Below are 22,977 nucleotides of genomic sequence, written 5' to 3'. Positions count from 1 at the left end.
AACTAGCTTGCTGTGTTTTATTGCTGCTCTGATGTATTCTGTTTCATTTTATATTAAAAGGAAGCCAGTAATTAGGATGCTCCCTTTTAATTGGATGCCACATCTTAAGAGGGCAATTCAATCCTTGGCAAGTCCATTTATTATCTTCACCTATGCAAAAGCCTCTACAGTAATCCCATATAAAGTAACTTAAGATAACTGCCTTTCCTGGATCTGATCTTACAATTTATCTATATCTATCCAGAAGTATGCACTGAAAATATCTTATTGGTCTTTGACTTCAATTTTATATAAACTAATGTGTCCATTATATCATCATATGGGAGGCAAATGTCTATCAAGTACATGAAGCCATCTATATCCACACAATTATCTCCAATTCAGGGACACCTGTAGAAGTTTTCCTTCACTAGTTTAACTGTGTAATCAAAATTGTCAGAAGTAAATATTCAGTATCTTCAGATGGTTATGTTTATATATTTCACTTCTTAATGGTAAGATTTTTCAGTGTACCCATGCTGACCCAGACTTATTTTCTGAAAGGATTCATTGAGGCTTTCAACATTTCTGTGGTATATAGTTTATTTACAGAGAGAGGGAGACTGAAATAAGATGAAGGTTCACAGTATTAACGCTTTTCCCCATCAGATTTTTAGGAGAATCATATTACTATTGGATTTCTTGCAGGAAGCATTTTCAGTTCTTTGCTTTATTTTGTCTCCCTGCCAGACAAAGCTTGTACCCTCTAGAATACCTGGTGCTCTCTGAGCCCGGTTGTTTGCTTGCAGACATTTCATTACCAAACTAAGTAACATTTTCAGTACTAGAAAGGAATGGAATTGTCCTGTCAGTGTTACTAGGGCTGTTGTTTTCTCCTTAGTAGTTCCTTGATTAGCCTATTGTTCATTGCTTGATTGTTTGTCTGATTTGGTCTTTTGGTTTACTTAAAATGTTTTGGAGGGCTTGAGTTGGTTTGTGTACTACAGTGATGCTGTGTAATTGCAATACTCTTTAGATTGTTTGAGATATTTTTGGTGTATGGCAGTATTAGTCTTTTCATAGCTTGTGTTGGTTGTGTTGTAGTGGATTGAATGATCAGGTATTTTTTGATATTTTGATAAAGTTGCATGAGTATTCATTTTGTTGGAAGATGGGTATATTCTTTTTCTGGTCTGGATACCAGAAAATGGAAACAGATTACCCACACAATGAAAACTCCTCTAATACCTACTATCAGAGAACGACCAAATTGATAGTTCAATTTATAGAACTATGGACAAGAATTACTGAGCTGGCAAATATTTTTTTCAAAGAAAATATTTTAAGAAGAGATACAAAGCATGGGACTAAATATTTTTCATAATGTAGCTTGCAAAGTTACTTTCTAATTCCTCAATACATATTTTCCCATTACCAACCTTCCAACTCATAACATAAATGATGTCATATAAATAGCACATTTTTATTTCAAATCAGCCTCACAGTTCTTCAGCCCGCCACCTTTGCAACCTAAATTCTATTAATGAATTGAACTTGATTTACATGTAAATCAAGAAATCTCAAAAGATATAAACAGATTAATAACAAAAGCTACATGTTCTTAAGAATGAATCTGCTGAATTTTAACTCATCCCATTCCATATTTATGTAATACTAGCCAGGATGTACCATGCCATTAAAGTATCCCAGGTATCCTGCTTCAAGTTCCAATTATACACTCATTTGCTAACAGTTTAGTTAAGGCCATAATATACCAGCAGACAAGGAATGCAAGCAAAACAGAGTCTTTGAAAGAAACTTGCCTGAACGGATTTTATTTAACCGAAGTTCCAAGATATAGGTCAAGGCTGTCATACAGACACAAACATCATGCAAGACCCAAACATCAGATGGTGGTTTCCAACAAGGAATCATGAGTCATGGCTGCATCTTAAATCAGGCTGTAGCCAGCTGTCTCTAATCAAGAGATTTATTCCCATGCTTGGCAAGGAACCTGATAGAATGTCACTATTCTGTTCATCCCTCTACTCACTGGTTGCAGGGGCTGGGAGGCCTTCATCATCCAACTGTTCCTGCTGCTCAGGGACAAGTAGCATCAGGGGATTTTTGGTTTTGTGTCTCCTGAGGCCGACATTCCACAGATCCTGCTGAAGTAGCTTTTTTACTTCTAGAGTCATCATCTGATTCCTTAGCATCTCATATAGAAAATAATATAATATTGTATAAACAAAACCCCATAAAAATTTAACAAACAAAACCGCAAGAAAGTAAAAAGAAAATAAAAGATGCAATAGCTCAAATCAGGCAAGCACTCTGAAGTAGCTTCTTTTTAGGAGCTTGTGGAAAACAGCAAATTTGTTCTCTAGATCTATTACTGACAGAAAATGAGGGGACAGCATATGTCTCCAAATGTCACTATATCTATATGCAACTTAAAACACATTGTGAAAATACATGCTAGTTATATGGTAACTTGGTTCACAATTGTACCACATTCCTTCAAATAGAATCTTCACCTTTCTTTGACCAGATCATGGAACAGCGTCATGCCAGTTTTAGAGTGAAGGGAAAGTACATTTCCTATTTATGGGTAATGTGTATTTTTGTAACTTTAACTTTGTTTTTAGGCTTCTAAAATTAGATCAAATAAAGAGATTTCTTCAGATCCTTATTAGCCACATGTTTCTTGTTTTTTTAAAGTACATATTTAAGGCAATTCATGATCAACATTTAGTTATTTGTAGTTACTATTTGCATTATTTAGGGTGGAGTTTTATTTCCATGCTTTGGGGATTTGGGTTTTTTGTTTGTTTTTTTTACATGTAACCAAAAATAAGGAGGACCATTAATGTCTTGTTTAAACACCAAGTCTTTTAGAGGGGAAAGCTTTTTCATCATCATGCTTTTTCCAAGGCTAGAAATAAATGATTCTGAAGCATGAAAAACTGTTTTCAAAAGGTAAAGTGGAAAAGTCTAGCTGACAACAGAAAAATATTTTCTTTAAAGGAGGGCAAATAAGTTCAGATGTAACACAGGTTAAGCGTCCCATTCACACACATTCTGATTCATTTTAGCAGCTACACTTATTGCTGTAAATTACAGACTTCTCAAATAATGAGCTCAATTATTAAATCTTTTTCTGAATATAAAGACATTGTGTCACAGTGTCAGTATCTGGAAATTATTAGTAATATGGGTTATTCAGAATAAACCTCTTGTAGATTAAAATAATTGAAGCATTGTGATTGAGCTTTAAAATTCTTTGTGTAAGAAGATTTATAGTTGGTTTCTTGGCAAGACTTCTTTGCAAAATAATTAAGTCTTTGGTTTCTAAATGGAAGGTCTTGGAAAGCTGAAATGAAAAATTAGTAGAACATATATCAGACTGAGCTAATGGTTGTGTTCATATTTGTGGGTATGAAATATATATTCTTGAAAGGAACTTCATAGTATTGCAAATCAAAATATGCTCCAGATTCTAAATTATTGTATAATATATGTAAATAATATTTGTGATGAGAAAGACAAGAAGACATATAAAAACCATCCCATAACCCTATTCAGCTGGACTTTTCCTTCTACATTTCCCAATTGGACCCTACCACAAATAGTCTTGTGGGAAGACACTAGTATTTATTCTGTTTTTATTTACAACATGTAATTCATTTTGGAAAAGCTAATAATCTCAAATGATCGTTATAAATAATTGTAATAAATATGGATTAATAAAAGAATAAAAATATTGTGTTTCATACTTTCCTTGGCAATTAAGCTGAAATTTCAAACCATGTATACAGTAGAATCCGAACCTAGAAAAAATCTACAATTAAGAGTAGTATCAGATCCTGAGCCTAGAGTGTCATTATCTCATATTTATGTATCTCAGTGGAGCAGTACATGTTTTTATCTGCAGCAGATACAGGTTGAAAATCATAGAGAGATCATAGACAAGATGGTGTCAGTTCAGTAAAATCTGAAGCTAAAGTGATTCTTTATATTCCAAGCTAAAGATTGCTAGAATCTCATATTTAAATCTCAAAACATTTAAAAGTCACATACTATACATTCTCAGGAAACAGGAATACAGGAAAACAATGTTTGATTCAGACTTCTTATGTATTATTGAATATTCACACCAATGTCCAGCATATTGCAACTCCTCTCTCTCTCTCTCTCTCATCATTATATTAAAACTAATTAGATTACTCATATCTACACCCTGAGTTCTACAGATTTCCCTTTTTGCAATTAAATAAATAACAATTCCATACATCTTTACTAATATATGACAATCTCAGTCTGATCACTGGCCAAAAGCTACCTCCTTTTTGTCAAACCACACCTTGCTTTTTATGGATGGAACCAAAGTCTTTGTTTAGTTTACTGAAGATTTGCTACCTTTTATCTACAAAACTCATAACAAATTATTAGAACCTTATCTTAATATAGAGCTGCTTATATTCAGAGAAAGGAAAAAGATCTATCAAATTTGAAATCAATTTCATAATTTAGCTGTAGGGGCTCCAACCCAAAATACAGTTTGTAGCACAAAGTTTAGAAATGTGTTTATTGAACACCAAATTAGATGAACTCAAACTGAATAGGCAACCTAAGACTTATGAGATCAAAATAAAAAGTAATCTGCAGTGTGTGTTCCATGGAACAAACCCACTCTTTAAATTTCCATTTCCTTCTATCTGAAAGGAGCCAAAGTATACATCTGTAGTCCAGATACTTTCGCTTTTCATTTATAACCTAATTAAGCCCCCCCTTACAAAAAAAGTTAATGGAATTGAAGGGGAAAACATTGACAATGATCTAGGAAATAAAGTCATGAGTAACATATGAACTTAATTTCCTGAGCCACAGATAGGGCTGATCTTTCATTTTCTTCTGCCTTGATTTTTTAAAATATTTTTTTCAATACTCAGTTTTAAAGTGAGCTTTTGGTCTCTGCTGAATTTTCCTTTCCCAACTCTGAAATATGGGCACTTGTATTCAGGCTCGTCACTTCAGCACTAAGATATCCCATCGTTCATATAATGTTCATCAACAGTTGCCTGCACATTGCACAAGTGCCTGCAGTTCGCATATTGATAGCTGTTGATTACCCACCCAAAATTACTTTTCTATTTTTTTAAAAAAATAATAAAAATTCAAAAAGCAGCCAGTCTGTGAATTATCAAAGGCTTTGCATGAGGCAGCTAACATTAGCTGGAATTTAGCTGGAATTTAGAAACCAATTGCCAATAACATTCCTTGTTCTGATGCATATCATCGAAGTAGAGTCAGCAGTGCAAGCACACTTATGAGTGTGGCATAAGGTGAATTGTCCGCAACAGCCAGCCTTAAGGCAGCTTTGGCTTCTCTAACCAACAGACCTACCTACCTGTCTGAATTCAGCTTTGCCTTGCCTGTTAATTAAAAGGCACAGAATCTATGAATTGAGCGGGGACTTAAATGGGTACACGTAAAATGACAAAATGGATATGTATAATGATAAAATGCTGAGGGGTCCTAGGTAAATCCAAAGTTGCAGTGCAAAATACTCCAGTGCTTTTCCTGAACTTTTCTAACTTATTGAAGATGTGAGATGTAAGAAGTACAGTATGTGTATTTTCCTCAAATCCGCAACATTTTTCTGCAGTTACTTCTTTTGTATGTGGTTGTATAAAGAAATATAAACTGTACGTAAACTGATTTCATGTAATCATAACTGACCCTTCACCAGACAAAGATAATATACAATTATGCTTCATCTACTTGGACCTCAGCAGATCATCACAGAACCCTTTTATTTGGATGCTGAAATCTGCTAAAAAAACAAACAAACAAATTCAGGAAGTTGCAATAGGCATAGTGAGACCATGCATTTTCTTTGTTTGTTTGTTTGTTTGAACATTAATTGCTTTGGGGGTCATTTGGCTCATAAATATAGGAAAGAGTTCAAAGAAATATTCAAATAGATACAACATAATATTTTAACATTTTCTGGACATGAAATGTCTAATCCTTTTAATCTCAGCATCACTATTAGATAGCATCACTAACAATATTTAACATTGTCACTTTTATTTGGAAAAAATGATACTATTAATAAAGATGGAGGATCAAATTTTAACAATAAGCAATCACTCCTATTCTCAAGCATAGACTTGAAACACACACACACACACACACACACACACACAAAATACATACACACATTTCAAAGCTAAGAAATCTCTAATCAAGAGAATATAAGGGTTCTGCTCTTTCACATACTCTTTTTACTTGGCCATTGTATGAGAGAGAACTGTATTCACATAGTATTTAGAAGCAAGATGCTTACTCCTTGGTTATAATATTGCAGTCTGGTCAAATAGCAATAGCAATAGCACTTAGACTTACATACCGCTTCACAGTGCTTTACAGCCCTCTCTAAGTGGTTTACAGAGTCAGCATATTGCCCCCAACAATCTGGCTCCTCATTTACCAACCTCAGAAGGAAAGAAGGCTGAGTCAACCTTGAGCCAGTCAGGATCAAACTGCTGTCAGTCAGCAGAATTAGCTTGCAGTACTGCATTCTAACCACTGCGCCACCGTGGCTCCTATCTTTCCAAAGAAAGGAATCATGAGAGTCTTCCCATACTGGAAGTTTCAGAGGATTAGATTAGCTGAGTTCCAATCATTGTCATGTAATACTCCCAAATAGCAAAATGGAAAGATGATCAGGGAGCTTCATTTAGGCCATGAAATCCAAGTCAACATCCTACTGAGTGCAGTAATCCAAATTAAAGGATTCCTGAGATGTGATTACCCTGTTTCCAACTGTTTTTGGCTTGCCAAAAAAGCTATGTAAATGCAGTAAGTTTTTAGAACTGTATAATATTGTAGATAGATAAATGGGGGTCAGATTTTATCTGCCTTCCTCAATCTGATGATTTGCAAATAAATTCAGACTTTCATGATATATTCTGGAAGTTAAAATCCCAACACATTTGGAGGCCAACAGTTTGAAAAATAATATTTTACATCCTTGACTGATAACAAAATATATTGTGACACTGCTTTAACAATCATAGAAAAAAAAACCCACTCTGAATGTCAAATAATTTCATATTAATAGATTTAGACCAGATTAATATACATTTGCATCTGCACAAATAGTTCTCACTAAGATGAAGGAATCAAACTGCTGTCAAGCATATCACTCTTTTCCATTTTATACTTATTTGGAGTACCAATAATATGTAAACTTAAAGGGGGAAAAAGGGGATCAGCATTGCAGAAGAAAGAAAATTGAATCAAAGTTTTGGCTCAAATATAGTCGATTGCCAAGTAATGTTTCCTCTAAAAGTGCCAGCATGAGTCATCTATGCCCTGATATGATGTTAACGGCAACCTGCTCTTCTAAGTCATGTATCAAACTTATTAAATGGACTGCAGTTCTCCAACAGTGACTTTAGAATTCAAATTGTGTAACTCTGGCATAAAAATAATGATGCCCTCCAGTTAAGTACAACTTTTATTGACCACATAAGCAAATCAGTTATCTTGGTTTTTTGTGGTCCTTCACTCACATATGTGACCAATCCTGCTTAACTTCCTAGCCCAAGAAATTGCCATCTTGAATCCAGTAATCATAAGATACCCATTTACTTGAAGATTAACTGGTGAAGTTGGTTCTTGTGACTGCCTAAATATTCTGCCATTTCAGCTCTGTCTTTTGGGGCAGGTTTGTCCATTTCCAAATTAAATCCTCTTTTATTTTGTTAGAATGTATTTGGGGCTGCAAAGGGAGACACCAGCACTTTGCTGTTAAATTTACTGTAAATATTCTAAAAATAAAGTTAGAGGCAACAAGAAGCCTTATAGCATCAAGCTTGGTGGCAGCAAGGTGTCTATTTTGTCTATCCAAATGCAGCTTAACTTGCTTTTTATATTTATTTTTAAAAAATCAGTACCTTTATTGCACAATACAAGTTAGTAAGTTTGTTCCAACAAAGTCAAACAGGAGACACATTTGTTTAATCAGGAAGAGAAATGTGATTATTTTATTTACACATTTAAGTTTAATGATAAAAGAGCATCAAGCTTTACAATATTGAAAGTTGCAATGCAGCCAATAGTATAATTATTGCAAATGTCACACACCATGTTAAAATTATAAGCAATTTGTCACTGGGGGTTTTTTGGGGTGTGTGGGAGGAGGGTGTTAGCAGCATCTAAAGTATATATTTCTACAATTCCATAATATATTTACAGTGGTAAAAGTTAAAAATGGCAGCAGAGCTCTCACAGGCAGTGTTGCCTTCTTTTCCATATAGACATTATATAGCTCCAGCAGCTGCACAAACAGGCAGAAGCAACATGGGTCCACTCCATGCCAAAAAAATGTTTGTTCATTTCTCTTTGTCATGCAGCTTTCAAAGAGCACCCTTCCCTGTAAAGGCAGGGACAAGCAAACAGTGCTTGGTAAAGAAGCAGCCCGGATAAGATCCAATAAGCCTTTCTGTCCTAAACTTAGAGCTACCAGATCTGGCACTGCAAATGTCAATCGCTAAATGGTATCAAAGCAATAACATCTCCTTTACTCCCTCCCGCCCCCATTCCAACACTTACTCTTTGAGGCTATCTAGCACTTGTCCTGATTTTTGTAGCCTAAATCTCATATTTACCTAAATCTGCAAACTGCTACTTCATACATACACTGGTGTCTTTTCAACCACATACAAAACCGAACAAAGTCAGAGCCCCCTTCTGCAATCTGGTACTTTTCAGATGATATGAATTAATACAATTATTATCTCCCGCTTGAAGATGATATGGGTTGTAGTCTATGATATGTTAAAAGCAACAAAAAAAAACCCCAAGCAATATTGTGCAATATTAGGGGAAGGGCACTTGAAAACATGGACAAAGAAAGGGAGAGGGGGAGAGACAGAACAGAGAAAGCACTCTCTCACATTCTTACATAGTGCACATGTCCCCGGCACAATGCAGCATTTAGGAGAGCTTTCTTCCTCCTCCAGATACATATACTGGAACAGATGCTTCTCAGACATCAGGATCCTAAACCATTTAAGATCTTAAAAGTTATTATGAAAACTCTGAAACCTGATCTGTAGCATATAGGGTAGTTCCTTTAGGATGTTTGAAGCAGCTGCATTCTGTACCAGTTGCAGCTTCCAGCCAACTGCAAGGCACATTGGGCTATTGAGAGCCAGCCAGGAAAGGTTGCATCTGACAGCTGGGCACAGCTGGCCAAATGTACTTTGGGCCACCAAGATCTCTTGGACCTCACATGACAGAGGCAAAGATATACATCTTTGAGACATTTATTGCAATATCTATTGAATCCTATAACAATATCTGTTCTAAATTCCATAGCTTATATTGTTCTTTTGGTACTGATGGGATCAGAACTCAAAGCCCCAAATTGAACTGGATTCAAGTGAGAATTAACCCACCCAGTTTTCAGGTTGGAGGCTAGGTGATACTCAAATTAGTGTCCCCCACTCTCCTGTGCTCTGTTAATTCCTGCACTCCAAGGATATTTCCATGGAGATCTTGATGCCAATTCAAAAGCAGCTCTAGATTTCTTGTGATCCCATGTTAGCTGAGTTTAGTCTAAGACAATCTATTTCAGGTCTAGCTATGTTTTAATGTGATAATGATGTAAATCATAACCTTCTTTTTCAACAGTAAAGTTTTGGAGAGGCTATGAGTACTTTTCTACTGAAAGGATTTCTTGCCTTATCTTTCCTCCTCCTTTCTGAGTTTCAGCCCTCTTAGCAAGTCCATGAAGGGGGAATGCTATTTTTAAATAAGAGGTTAAAATTGACAAGAGACCCTTTTGTTTCTCCGTCTTTTTTCCCCTTCCTCTTTGCATATGCTGGGAGGGATTGAGGTGTAATCAGGGTGATGGCAGCATAGAAGTGCTGTTCCTGTTTTTGCAGCATAAAAATTCTGCAACTGTTTTAGAATATACTAAGGACATTCCATGCTACCCTTCCATTTTAAAGTGATCTCTGATAGAGAAGGAATGGTGGGTTGATATGCAGCTTCACACCATTATAAGGATCGGATTGATTTATATATTTTGCAAACAGGAAAATGCACAGAATACATATTTTAAAACATGAAAGAGCAAACAATAATGTATTTCATTTCCTTTTCCTGTGGAATGATGACAAGGATTGGGAGAGGGGCATTTCTTCAAGACCTGCAGTAGCTTTGATATGGAAAAATAGCAAGCATGTATTGTGATAACTGATTTGTCATTTATCTTCCTATTCTGCCTCCACCCATTCTGTGTGTGGTTTTAGCTGGTCGGAATGAAGATGATCAGTAGGTTTATTTCAAATTGCTTTGGAAAGATGGAGGAATGGACAAGACTAAGATTTGGTTTCTCTCAGAGGAATGAGCATTGTGCATGGAAATGTCTTACAACTCCCATCTCCCAGTTTTTTGTTTTTTTTTAATGTATTCCCTCCCCAGGGCATTTTACCCAGAAAAATGACAGTATTTGGGTAATTTCTAGTAATCTCTCACTGACTGTACTATGTTTCATTTTTCTATTTTGGATATTTATCAATCATAGGTGAAAATTGAGAACCAGCATGATTTCCAAGACATTGTAAGTGTGGTAGCCATGGCCAAAACATATGTCACAACAGAGACTTTTGTTGACTCCAAATACGACATCCGAATCCAGAAAATTGGCAACAATTACAAAGCTTACATGTGAGTTTTTTTACAGATATTGTGACTATGTTGAAGAAACCATGTTGAAGAGATTTTGTTTTAAATTGAAAACGAAGCAGTGTTAGAGTTCTAAACACATACTACATTCTATATATTGCAACCTTCTCTTGTTTTAAAGACTAGCCAAGAAGAACAATGTATGTTAAATGAAAAGAGAAATAATAATTTTTATATAATGCATTCCCTTCTGGTGAGGCTTTAGGCAGCTGCCAAACATACTGTCTTAACAGGATTCTGAATCACAAGTTAAAGAAATTCATAAAGTTGCTTTGATGTTCAGCAGCACATAGAATAAAAAAGACACGATGGAATGTCTAGTAAAGGAAGAATTAGGCAACCAATAATGGATTGAGTGCTCTCCAGATGTGAGAGATACAACTCCAGAGTTGCAGCCCCAATATACCTGGAGGGCAACAGGTTGCAGAAGGTTGCTAAAGATTAGAGAAAATGGCAACTGAAAACTATTGGGCTCAGTGCTGGACTAGATAAATGTTGAACAGCAGCAGCCCGTTACTATGCATGTGGATAACAAGTCCTTTTGTAATGGGTAGTGACTAATAATTAAGATTAGGAATTCAAAAATAACAGGGAAAACAAAATTCAACCATCTGAATGCACAACCCCTGGGATTTTACCACAACTAATCCATGTTATAATTCTATCATTCTTAGAACATACTCCCAAATGCTATTGTTTGTTCAATTGTTCTCAATATAATATTTTCCAAACTGTATTATGTTACAAAGAACATTTGTCAAGCAGAATGTAAGATACTTTGTCATTGGTAGCACATCAGAAAATTTTTGTACATTCATTTGACGAAAGAAAAAAAGAAAGAAAGAAAGAAAGAAAGAAAGAAAGAAAGAAAGAAAGAAAGAAAGAAAGAAAGAAAAAGAAAGAAAAAGAAAGAAACTATTCTTATATGATTTACCAATATCAACGTAAATGGCTAAGTGATAGAAATGAATGTATTTCTTTGAAAAAATGCATGTTTTCTTTTATTAATATTTTTTAAAAACTAAACAAAAAAGAAAAAATTGAAGCAAACATTCTGTTAGTAGGTGAACAGATTGCAAAATTGTGCAGTTGATGCTCAGTATATTGTTAATGAAGGATTAACCATACAAAGCAAAATGTACTGGGTTGTTTTTAACAGCAAAGAAAAAGATTATAAATGTCTTTTTAAATATCTGAGTTGAACGCCAATATATCCATAATTATATAATATATTTATTATTTAAAGATAAATCACCTAAGAGAAAAAAATAAAAAGAAAAAAAATCTACTAAAAGCATTGTTGAGTAAATATTTAGTTTCCAACTTCCCATTTGTATCCTGACTGATATTCAATATTTATACAATCCAAGTTTTCATGTATTTCTAACTTCAGTTCTTCAATTATTTCTTTTCCCCTTAAAATGTACTCCAATGTTTACATTTGCCTTGCTATGTAATATATAATATGCATGGAAACTATTTTACTTGAATTTAGTCAAACTTCAATTGTGAATATATGCTGCTGATTTTACCTTTGTTGACTATACTCCAAGCTTAACTTCTCATTCTGATATCATCAGTAAGATATCTCTTTGCCAATGTTGTGTTAAACCTCTCCTTGCAGCCATCAGCATGCTTCTTAGTAAACTGTGATTTTTGTGTGTGATATGAAATGTATATAGACAATACGTAATGATCTAAATTCCTGTTTAAGTGATGCCATCTTTTCTGAGAGCAGAAGAGATGCTAAATACAAAAGCTAAGACTGCACAAGTAGGAGACATCAGCCAAATTTGAAATGTAGATTCAGCTTTTGGTCTGAAATGATTTTATAAAACTCCAGAAAGATTAGCACTTCCTTAGCTTGTCAATATACAATATACAATGTCAGTATACAATTTCCTGGACTGAATAGTTATGTATTTGAAGAAATTTCTCTATACTGTATATCTTGCTTAGCCTTTGCTGCAGGAATCAAACCACATTGTGCTGGTCTTAACCAAGCATCATTCAAAATGTAATTAAATGTATCTTACAGCTAGTTCTTTTCTAGTGTATAGAAAAATATTTGTAGCACTGTAACAAGTGAAATGCTCAAAGCTTGTATCGTGACTGATACTGAAGTTAAAATTCTGAATATTAGTTTCAAAATGTTCTACTTTTCAACAGTAAGCTATGTTCTCGTACCCTTCTGATGATGCACATGAAGAGCGTGTGAAACCTGACATTTATAATATCTGATCATGCAGCTGGGCAACATTACGGATGCTACACCCTATATGTAATTCCAGAAGACCAAGTCTGCCAGCAGCACTACCAGCAGGCACATGCATTAATAACCAGTAACAAGAAAAAAGACTTGACTCCTTTAATACCACTTGAGGAATCAGTGGGAGAAAGCCAGTGGGTGGTTTTTAGTGCCATTCAATCTCCGTCAGCAGAGATAGCTGTATTTCTACCACAATAGGAAGCAGACCTCAATGAAAGCCACTGGTTTAGCTTTTTATCCTATCATCTCCCTTTTTTTAAGACCAATTCTAAAGCTCACTGATGTCTGTGGGAAGCTTTTGCTTGGCTTTTCTGACATGGGATTTCATGAGCAGTTTAAATTCTACACTACAGTGGGCAAGGTTAATTATTCTACAGCCTTTTCACAGACGTTTCTACTGTACAATGCCTGGCATACCCTGCAAAAGAGTTCATAAGGCTGATATAAGAAAACCCAACAAGGATTTGGATAAAGATGTAACTACGTGGGAGGTTGCCAGCATTTAGAGGGCCATTTTCAGCTTATGGATGGTATTAAACACTGACCAAATCATCAGCAACAGTTAAAAGCTCTGAAGACAGCAGGGCTCTGAAAGGATTTTGTGCCAACTCAGTCTGTCCTGCTTCCCTCATTTCTTCCCTCCTTTGTTCAGTTTGGATAGGAATTACAATGTTTGGGAGCATTGATTGTTCTCGTATGCCTTGTTTGTTTTTCCCAGGAGGACATCAATCTCTGGAAACTGGAAAGCAAACACAGGTTCTGCCATGTTGGAACAGATCGCCATGACTGAGAGGTATTAAATAGAAAGAGCTACTATTACTAACATGCAATCTTTCGGGTAAATCTGATAGGCTTAAAACTGTATTAAGTATTTATCTCAAACAACCAGCAGTAGTGCAGAAACTCAATTTGCATTCTTGAAAATTAAAACATGGCACCTGCTGCTTTCTGCTTCTTCTCCTTCTCATTTAACTCCTCAACTCTAGTGTTGCTTTCTTTCTGTGGAGCGAGAGAGCACAGTGGGGTGATATATCCTATTCATCCTAGATTGTCATGCCAAGAAGGCAGAGTGAGAAGCAGGCTGAAAGAAGAATATGCCTAAGCTTTTTCATTTCCAGTCAAGGCAGGTTTCCTATACCAACATTTTCTGCACAGAATTATTCAGCCTACAGATTGTTATGAGTTTACTACATTGCAGTTGTGTATTTTATTACACATGATGGCAAAGTTACAGAGCACTTATTTGCAGACAGAAGGTCCTAGGCTAAACTTGACTATCTTGAAATAGATTTAGAAGACTTCTCAGTGTATACTTGCCTAACAGCGTATATAATATTGAACTCAATATGCCAACATAAGGCAATGCCTTCTGTACACATTCAAATGCAGCTCTTAAAATGTGATATATAGTTATAATTAACTTGAAGAGTGTAATAGTTTTTGTAATATACTATATTCATATTATACTTTTAAGTACTCCTTTATTAAATATGTGAATCTCACAAGGCTCAATTAAATCTTGGTAACCCACATATTATAATAATGTATGAAAGCAAAACAGAGGCACAAGTGATTGATCAGCCTTCTATTGACCCCTTATGATGCAATGTTAGTAATAGCTCTGTAGCTGAATTTGTAAATAAATCCTACAAAGAATACTGGCATAAATCAATTTGAATGTTTTGCTTTCTACAGATTCTAGGCAGGATTAATGCTAGCCAGAATAAATTCAGTTAGCATTGTCTTGTTCCCCACCTCCTCCAAATTTTGTGGTGGAATAGATTATGGAACAATTTGGACATCTCTTTTGCTTTTTAAAAACTATTTCAACAGACTCCTATTCAGCACTGCTTGGATGGCCACATGGCCATGCAATTTTCTTTTAGGTTGCATTGAAGAATTCAGGATGGGCTTATTATGTCTAATTACTATTGCATTTGAATCTTGTTTGAGACTGTTGAATTATTTCCTATCTACACTTACCCTAGAAAGTTTTATACTTTCTTTCCAGCATCTTGTTGTTCATTCTTTCATGAGGAGCCACTTTGTTCCCTTGCTTCAGCCCTAGATTTCCATGACGTTCCTTGTGAATTAGCATGGGCAACCTGTTTGATTCATGGGGTTAATCCGCAATGTCAACAGCACATTCCTAGTACCCTTCTCCTCACACAAATCCAGTGTGGGAAAGAATTAGCTCACCAATGATAATTTATTCTAATTTTAGAGTTTCTCTTCAAGAAAGGTATTCAGATTTTCATCTTTGTCCCCATTGTTTCTGCCTTTCCCAAATGCTTTGTCACCTCACTCTAGAAATGCAGTGTTGACTACAATGGCAACACTGTTAGGATGATGTCAGTCAGAAATAACTATGAGCCATTTCTCCATTAGACACAGATTTCCATCATATGAGGGCCCTCCCAAGGTATTTCAGAAGAGAAACATGGTCTGCAGTATCTCAAGCCCTTTCAGATTTCTGAAAAGCCCTCAGAATGAGGGGGGAGAAACTACATCCAAACTACTTTATAACTTGTATCTAGAGTTAATATAACTAATTTATATTAACCCACTGTAATGGGTGAAAGAAAGGAAAGTTTAAGGAAAATAAAAGTACAAGAAATATTTCTCCTATCTGTTGTTCCATCAGCATGAGTATGCAGCTTTGGATAAAGAGGTTCATTTGCCATCAGATTCTTTGCATTTCTTGAATCAAATAACTCTTTGCTCCCTTTTAATGATTCACAAGGTAAGCTATCTAAGTTGACTATTTCATCAGGCTTAATAGGTGGGGCTGACCCTAATAGGACTTTTTATTACTTTAATTGACTATAAACTACAGACAGAGTATTTAGCAAGTACTGCTTCTTTATGTAGAGATATGGAAAACTCCAACTCTACTTTTTACTCATGCCAGCTGAGGAGGCCTGATATGGTCCCTATCAGCCCAGGTATTCCAGGATTCAGGAGAAGAGCCTTCTCTGCCATTGCATCTGCCCTTTGGAACATCCCCCCCCTCCATGAGATCAGCTCCAGCCCTCCTGATCTTCCATAGGAGCCTTAAAGACCTGACCCTGCCAGTTAGCTTGGGGCTCCCATAGAGAAGCATCATAGTGGGGATGGTTGATCAGTTAACAATAGATCCCAGTTCCCCTCCATTCCATCTTTTAATCGGGCTGCAATATTTCAGTCTTCATAGTATTTTATTTATGTTTAGCTTTAGCTTTGTATAGTTTTTCTCTTTTAAGATTGTAAGCCACTCTGAGTTACCCTGAAGTAAGATAGGCAGTCAATAAATTTTACAAATAAATAAATAATAAAAATATCCAAGGCTACAAATCTTATACTGGTTTACATCTATTTGGCTTAGATTCAAGAAAGCTACAGACTACACAGATCTTTTTAAAACCTTATAAAAGATAAATATAAGGAGATAATATAGAAAGGAATTGGAAAGTATGAAATACAGAATAACATTTTTGTTTTATAGATCTTCCATGTATTGGATATTTTGACATGGTTACAGAAAGCTTATATGCAGTTTTTGAAAGCAATACATTGTATCACTTCTATAAGTGACTGACAACTTAGGTATAAAAGCCAAAAGCAACGTAACAAACTGCAGTAAAATGTAAAATAAAGAAACCAAAGGAATAAAAACAGTTGCCAGTAGCATAGTAATTAAATTGCACTGAAATCAAGTGAAATGGAGATCATCTTTGATCTTGCTTTGACAGACATGTCCATGTGCTTTTCTTGGAAATGATACAGAAGTAGTTTTTCAGTGTGTTCTGGATTTTTTTTTTTGTCATTATTATTTTTTTACTTACTTGCTTGCTTACAATTGGGGGATTGTGGACTCTCATCCAATTCTAATTAAGTCTAATTAGAATTAGAATTAATTAACATTAATTAAGCTAAGGTTGCCTAGGTGCTATCATCCAGCAGAGCAAAAGCATTTTACCTATGGTTTCAAACAACAAAGAAGATTTAAGGGGCTAAGAAGAGAGAGTTCCACAACCAATGACACCCAAGTGCTACCGCTGGTCTTTTAATCACTGTCATCTAGTTGTCCATTGGGCAACAAGGAATTAAAGCCATTTGCCTCTATGATCCTTTTCACTTTGGGCAGTGATTGACATAAGGAGAACAAGGAACCATGGTTGGAGGTGAGGGATTATTCTCATTGAAGGCATGTCAAAACATGGGGCCACTTTAAACTTTATGTCCATTAAAGAATATAATAGTCAAGAAGATTCCTGTGGTGAGGGATCATCTTCAGATATCTGCAGTCCTGATCCTTGCTACAATTGTCTACAAAAGAAAGGAAAGTCCCCTTTGTCATATGGTCTGGATACACCAGGAATTACATTCTGTGTTCTTTATCCAGTCTGGGTTTGTAATCTTCTCTGCAAATGTTTGGAATTTTTGGAATTTGCTGAATGTTCAAGAGAATAGAAATATGCAATTAAAAATTCCTTTTGCTTGTTTCATTTAGACAACTGTTGTGAGACCCTTCATGTTCTTCTAGAGAATTTTCTTATTTCTTATCTTCTAAATGGTACTTGCTAGAAGCTCTTTCTCTGCCTACCATGCCTCTATACTTTTGAGATTCTGTTTTAAAAGGATTATATAGGGAAAGAGCTGCATGGGCTAGTCATACTATTGCTTTTTCTGAAAAACAAAACAAGGAGAATAGGCATTACTGGGAACTTTTTTTCTTTTTTAGAGAAAACAGTTAATTGAACATTTGGTATTGCTTGATATAGTAGTAAGAATTAACATATCAATTAAGGCACAAAATAGTACAGTATTTAGTCAAAATACTCAGTACTGAACTAAGGACAGAAGTCATTGTTTTTACAGTTTTCCCAAGAAATATAATACTCTTCCTTTTCTCACCAAATTGATGAGGACATGGTTATTCTATTTGATTATGTGTTATCAAGTTGGTGTCAATTTTTAATCACCACATACATAGATTATCTCCAGAGTGATCTCTTCTCAACCTGGTTCTTCAAGTCTCCCAATAGTTTACTAACACCACAGCAATTGAGTCTATCCATCTTTTCGTCTTTTTGTCTTTCCTTCCATTGTCTCTTTATAAACTTTATAAACTTCTCAATAGAGCTAGCTCTTTGCATAATGGGTCCAAAGTATGGTAATTTGAGTCTGGACATTTGTGTGAGAATTTTTTGTTAAGATCCCTTTTTTTCTTGGCTGTTCATTGTATTCTCCAGTTTTGATGTTGAATTTTCTCTAACATCAAAATTAAAAAATGTTAATATTCTTTCTATCTTGCATTTTCAACGTCCAATTTTTTTATTTCCATTGAGTGTCATAGGAAAAACCATTACAAAGATTTGATCTTTGCAGGTACAGATTCATAGGGCATTTAATAGCTTTTGTAATAATTTCAATTCTATTCTACCAAATGATAACCTGGGGTGTATTTATTGCCTGCTTGTTACTTTATGGTTGACAGTTGAATGTAAAAGGCAGAAGCTATACAATATATTCATATTTTCTTTGTCAATATGGATTTCATCAGAAATATTTTAATTTGAAAAAACATCTGTATTATTAGCATAAAATTACTGTAAAACAAAGTTATCCATTTTGTGGAAAGAATATTGCTATCCCTGAATAAGAAGCTTGTTTGACTTTTTTTAAAATCACAGTTTAAACAAATAATAATACCATCTGATTTTGGCAGATACCGGCTTTGGGCAGATTCTGTTGCAGAGATGTTTGGCGGCCTTGATATCTGTGCAGTCAAAGCGGTTCACAGCAAGGATGGGAAAGATTATATCATTGAGGTGAGGAGTTGAATGAATAGAATGTAAGTACCATTTAAATAAAGAGATTCAGCATGGCAATCCATCACTTGCCTCTGGCTCCTACCCTGGCCACTGAGCAGTTCAAAAGCATTATTGCGAGTAGATAAATGGGTACCACTCCAGCGGGAAAGACTAACTGCATGAAGACAATGGGGGCCAGCGCTGGAGCTGCCTGGATGCTAGATGAGATCGATGGAAGAGGCCCCAGAAGAAGTCACCAACCTGAACACTACTAGTCAGCTGGTACACCTCTATGGTTCATTATAGATAAGCACACAAGCACAAAACTGAACAAACTAGCAATTAGGCTGTCTGGATACTCTGTAACATAGCATTGTGAAACTCCTTGACAAATGTATGCCATATGAAATTAATAAAAAATTGAATGGCAACTCATTCAGACACACATGCAGCTATTTCAGCACTTTGCCTACATACCTTTTCACTTATTCCATCTTAGAACTGATTCATTTAATTGATTTAATAAAAGCCAGAGCACTAGGCTTTAGAATATTTGGATATTAGCTATCTCAGATTTGCACATCATGATCAAAAAATTAAGAAAGCACCTTTCCATTCCAGTCTGCAGCCATTTTCAAGCACCTTCTGTACCTTTAAATTACAAGGAATAGGGTTTTTCCTTCTAGGATACACCCTGAAACAAGGTGAATGTTATGAATGGAAATAATAAAGGGCAGGAGAACAAAACCCCATATTAACTCGGGGAAAAAAATAAACATAGCAGTTCAATAACAATGTTCAGGATGCTAATTCCATTCAACTTCCTTTTCCACTTGCTTCATTGGTGTAGATGGTAAGTACATGATCTAAAGGAGAGAGAGAAAGAGGCAGAACAATGTTGAATGCCCTGTAACAGAGAGGGCTCCTGTCTCTCTTCACCACCCAGCTTTTATAGACTGCACCACAATGGGATGTGCAAACTGAACTTTATGCTGTTTTTATTAGACTTGGGAAGCTAGCCAACTCAGAGGAAGGAAAGAATAGATTATGCACATCAAAGCAGTGATATAAGAAAAGAAAAAGTTTAAGGCAGAGAAAAGTGGAACAATGCTAATCAAAGGCTAAAGATAAAAAACTTGATGACCTTGTTGGTGACCATCAGACCAGAAAAAGGGTTTATCCTGCTCCTGTGTCTTTTAATAATTAAACAAAAATTAGCAGGTGAAACTATTCAGTACATAGTGCTTTCCAGATGTTTTGCTATAATTCCCACAATCTTTCACCTTTGCTCAGGATAATTGAAACTGATAGTTGAACTCTACAACCTGGAGGGCACCAGCTGATCCCACTGGATTAGCTTTCTTCAGTTGCTGGTTTTAATATTTCTTCAGGAGATTCTAATATGTATTGCTGCAGTTCTTCTCGATTGCCAACCCCCAAAATAAGCCTTGAATCAGAGCTGCAGCTTTTTTGAGATTCCAGCTTAAAACAAAATAAGGAAATTCCCTGAGGAGCTTGTGGGTGGCATGAATAATAAAGCCTTCTGTCCCTCTTTATCAGGGACACTCTGGGTCTAAAAAAAATTGAAGTTTTTTGAAGTAAAGCTTGCCATGCTGAGAAAAAGTTATTTGTTGGAGTGGAGAGGGTCAGACCATGGAGAAGGATGGATATTTGAAAATCATCAAAGCTGAAATGCAAGATCTGCTCAAGGGGAGGGGGAAGAAGATAATCAGGGCAACTGGAGAGAAAAATGAGCAAGTGTCCTTGGCTACCATATGAGGATGCTGGAATGGAGACTCAGTGTCTGCCCTGCTGTAAACTCCACCAACGCAGGGAGGTGAATAAAGCCGGCCTACTGCAACATTCAGGGCCACTGACATATCCAAATAGCTGCATGTGGGAGAGCATTCCCACCCACTGAGCCTTTGGAAGCTGATGAGAACCACATGAGCCCTCCAGGACCAGCACATTCTTCTGCTGCATAAGTGTTCTGCAGGAATCAGTGACAGGTCAAAGGTTATGTGACACAAGTATGCTGCCAGGAAGGGGGGGGAATCTCTGCTTTTGCTATTTCTTCTCTTCCTGTAAATCAAGCAAGAACAACTGTTGTGTTGGTCACTTTTAATAGGTATCATAAAATTGTACTCATCAGACCCTTCATATGGAGGTGGAACGGAGGTGGCTTCAGGCCAAAATCAAATGACCTTTCTTCTGATTATCCCAAGTTATACTTTAGAAATCCTAGGAGTATTATTGATACAAAGCGTTTAAAAGCACAATCTAGGAAAGTTGAAAGCAGCACAGGATATTAGCAGATTAGGCTTTTATTGTACAATTGCTTTGCTTCCTTCTAAAATTTTACAAGAGATCTAAATAATTTTCTGCATTTCTAATTCTCCCATCTTTTGCCACAACTGTTTACCAGAAAAGATATTGATTAAGAAGGAAAAGGTAGAATAGGTGTATGATTTTTTTTAATTGCTAGACATAGGAATCCTCTGTCTGAAAAACATCTCATTTCTGGTCCTACCTTCAAGCATGATACAACTTGTCTATTTATCATCATCATTGCAGCCACTGAAGATAACTCCCTCCCAAATCATTAACTGTGGTTATTCCTTCCCCCATCTCTAAGGAGATAACATACATTTAAAAAATGAAGGGAAAGCAAAGTAAGAAGGGCTGTCCTTTAAAAGGTGATCAGTATTTCTGTTAGTAGTGATTTCATTTGTGATATACTGAAATCTTCCCAGTAAAAAAGAAAACTAAAAACTAAGAAAAGTTAAATCACTCATTCTTTTCCCAGTTGAATAATCCCAGCCATTAATGTTGAGTCCTTGGTGGAAAGCAGACACGAGAAGCAGTTGAAGTTCTCAGTTTTCTTTATTCTGCATTCAGCTTACAAGTAGATGGCTTCAGCAGCTCCCAGAACCTCCCAGCTTCTTATATAGACATTTCCTGGGTAAATGCGATACTTTTCCCGCGCCAGCACCCACGCATGCGCACGGCGCTGGCGACAGCCTGTCTGGTCCCGGGCAGCTTTGCACCTGCCCGGGACTGCCTGCAAACGCCCGAGCCGTTTGCAAGGCTCGGGACATAACACCCCTTTCCCCCGGGCTAAAACTACTACCAACATATAATCATTTATTTTATGCAGTGTTCTGCTTCTCAGTGCTCCTATCGTTACCTGGCTTTTGTTTAGCCAGCAATGTTATGTAATCCTCTAAGTATTTAGGAGACTTCTTTGCTCTCTGTGACCTTCTCAGCTCTGGGTTACTAGCATGAGTTCCCTGACTGGAGGGAGATGTGAGCCTGTTCTCCTTATTTTGCCTTGGTGCCTTCCAAGGACTGTGCCCCGATGCCTGGCCTGCTTGCTCGCCCACCGGGCTCGTCAGGCCAGGGCTTCTGTCACTTTGTGACCTGGTTGACCTGCCTAGCTGTAGACCCTCGGGCCCCTTGAAGTGATAGCCACTGCTGGGCGTCTCTGTTGAACCTCCTAGGTCCGTCCAAGACCTGTCAGGAGGCTGTCCATTCCCTGAACCCCGTTCTGTGTCCGGGCTTGTGTGGGTTTCTGTACTTTCCCAAAACTCAGTTACTCCCTGATTTGGGCTAGAGGTGTTGTAGTCGGGACTTGGTTCCTCGACCACCTCCCTGTATGTTTGACCCCCTGTAGGATTTGGGGTAAGGTCAGGCCAACCTTGGGGATTGTGTGCCAGCTCTCTTGCGGGGAATGATTTGTTGGGATGCCCCCGGGTATCCTCCGTGACTGGAGTGCTGTGTGATGTGTGTGGAAAGTGAGTATGCCCCCGGGGTGACTCCCTGGCTGGAGTAGGCGTGGATGCCTGGTAGTTAGGTAGGCTCATAGAATTCTTGTTCGGAGCTCTCGCGGAACCCTGGGATGGGCCGTTTGTGGCTCCATCAGTGGAGATGGGCAGCAGCTCGTGCCCTTCCCTTTGCTCCAAAGGGTCCCCCTCCCCCCCTGGAAAAGACCCAGGAGCCTCATCTGAAAAGTCCCGCCTAGGGCGGAGTTGGTCGATGTGCCGACGCAGGACACGACCGTTGTCCAGGGCTACCTCGTAGGAGAGAGGACCTGTGACCCTGGAAATAGAAGCGGGGACCCATGTATGACCAGGCCCGTAATTGCGAGCCCAAACCGGGGCACCCACA

The 22,977-nt window shown here is 36.9% G+C and overlaps 1 protein-coding gene across 1 annotated transcript in view; it reads left to right on the top strand.

Annotated features, from left to right (window-relative positions):
- Nucleotides 1–22,977, top strand: part of SYN3 (synapsin III) — a 227,151-nt gene that overhangs the window by 187,806 nt on the left and 16,368 nt on the right. The window contains exons 8-10 of the mRNA XM_039363924.1: nt 10,586–10,728; nt 13,734–13,808; nt 18,726–18,828. Of these exons, the coding sequence (XP_039219858.1) occupies nt 10,586–10,728; nt 13,734–13,808; nt 18,726–18,828 (321 nt within the window). The remainder of the gene's footprint in view (nt 1–10,585; nt 10,729–13,733; nt 13,809–18,725; nt 18,829–22,977) is intronic.

The sequence above is a fragment of the Crotalus tigris genome, unplaced genomic scaffold (assembly GCF_016545835.1).
Source record: "Crotalus tigris isolate CLP2741 ecotype Arizona unplaced genomic scaffold, ASM1654583v1 scf7180000019630.4133010339:1179603, whole genome shotgun sequence".
NCBI lineage: Eukaryota > Metazoa > Chordata > Lepidosauria > Squamata > Viperidae > Crotalus > Crotalus tigris.
The sequence above is the reverse complement of the archived record's forward strand: the minus strand, read 5'-3'. Positions and strand labels throughout refer to the sequence as shown.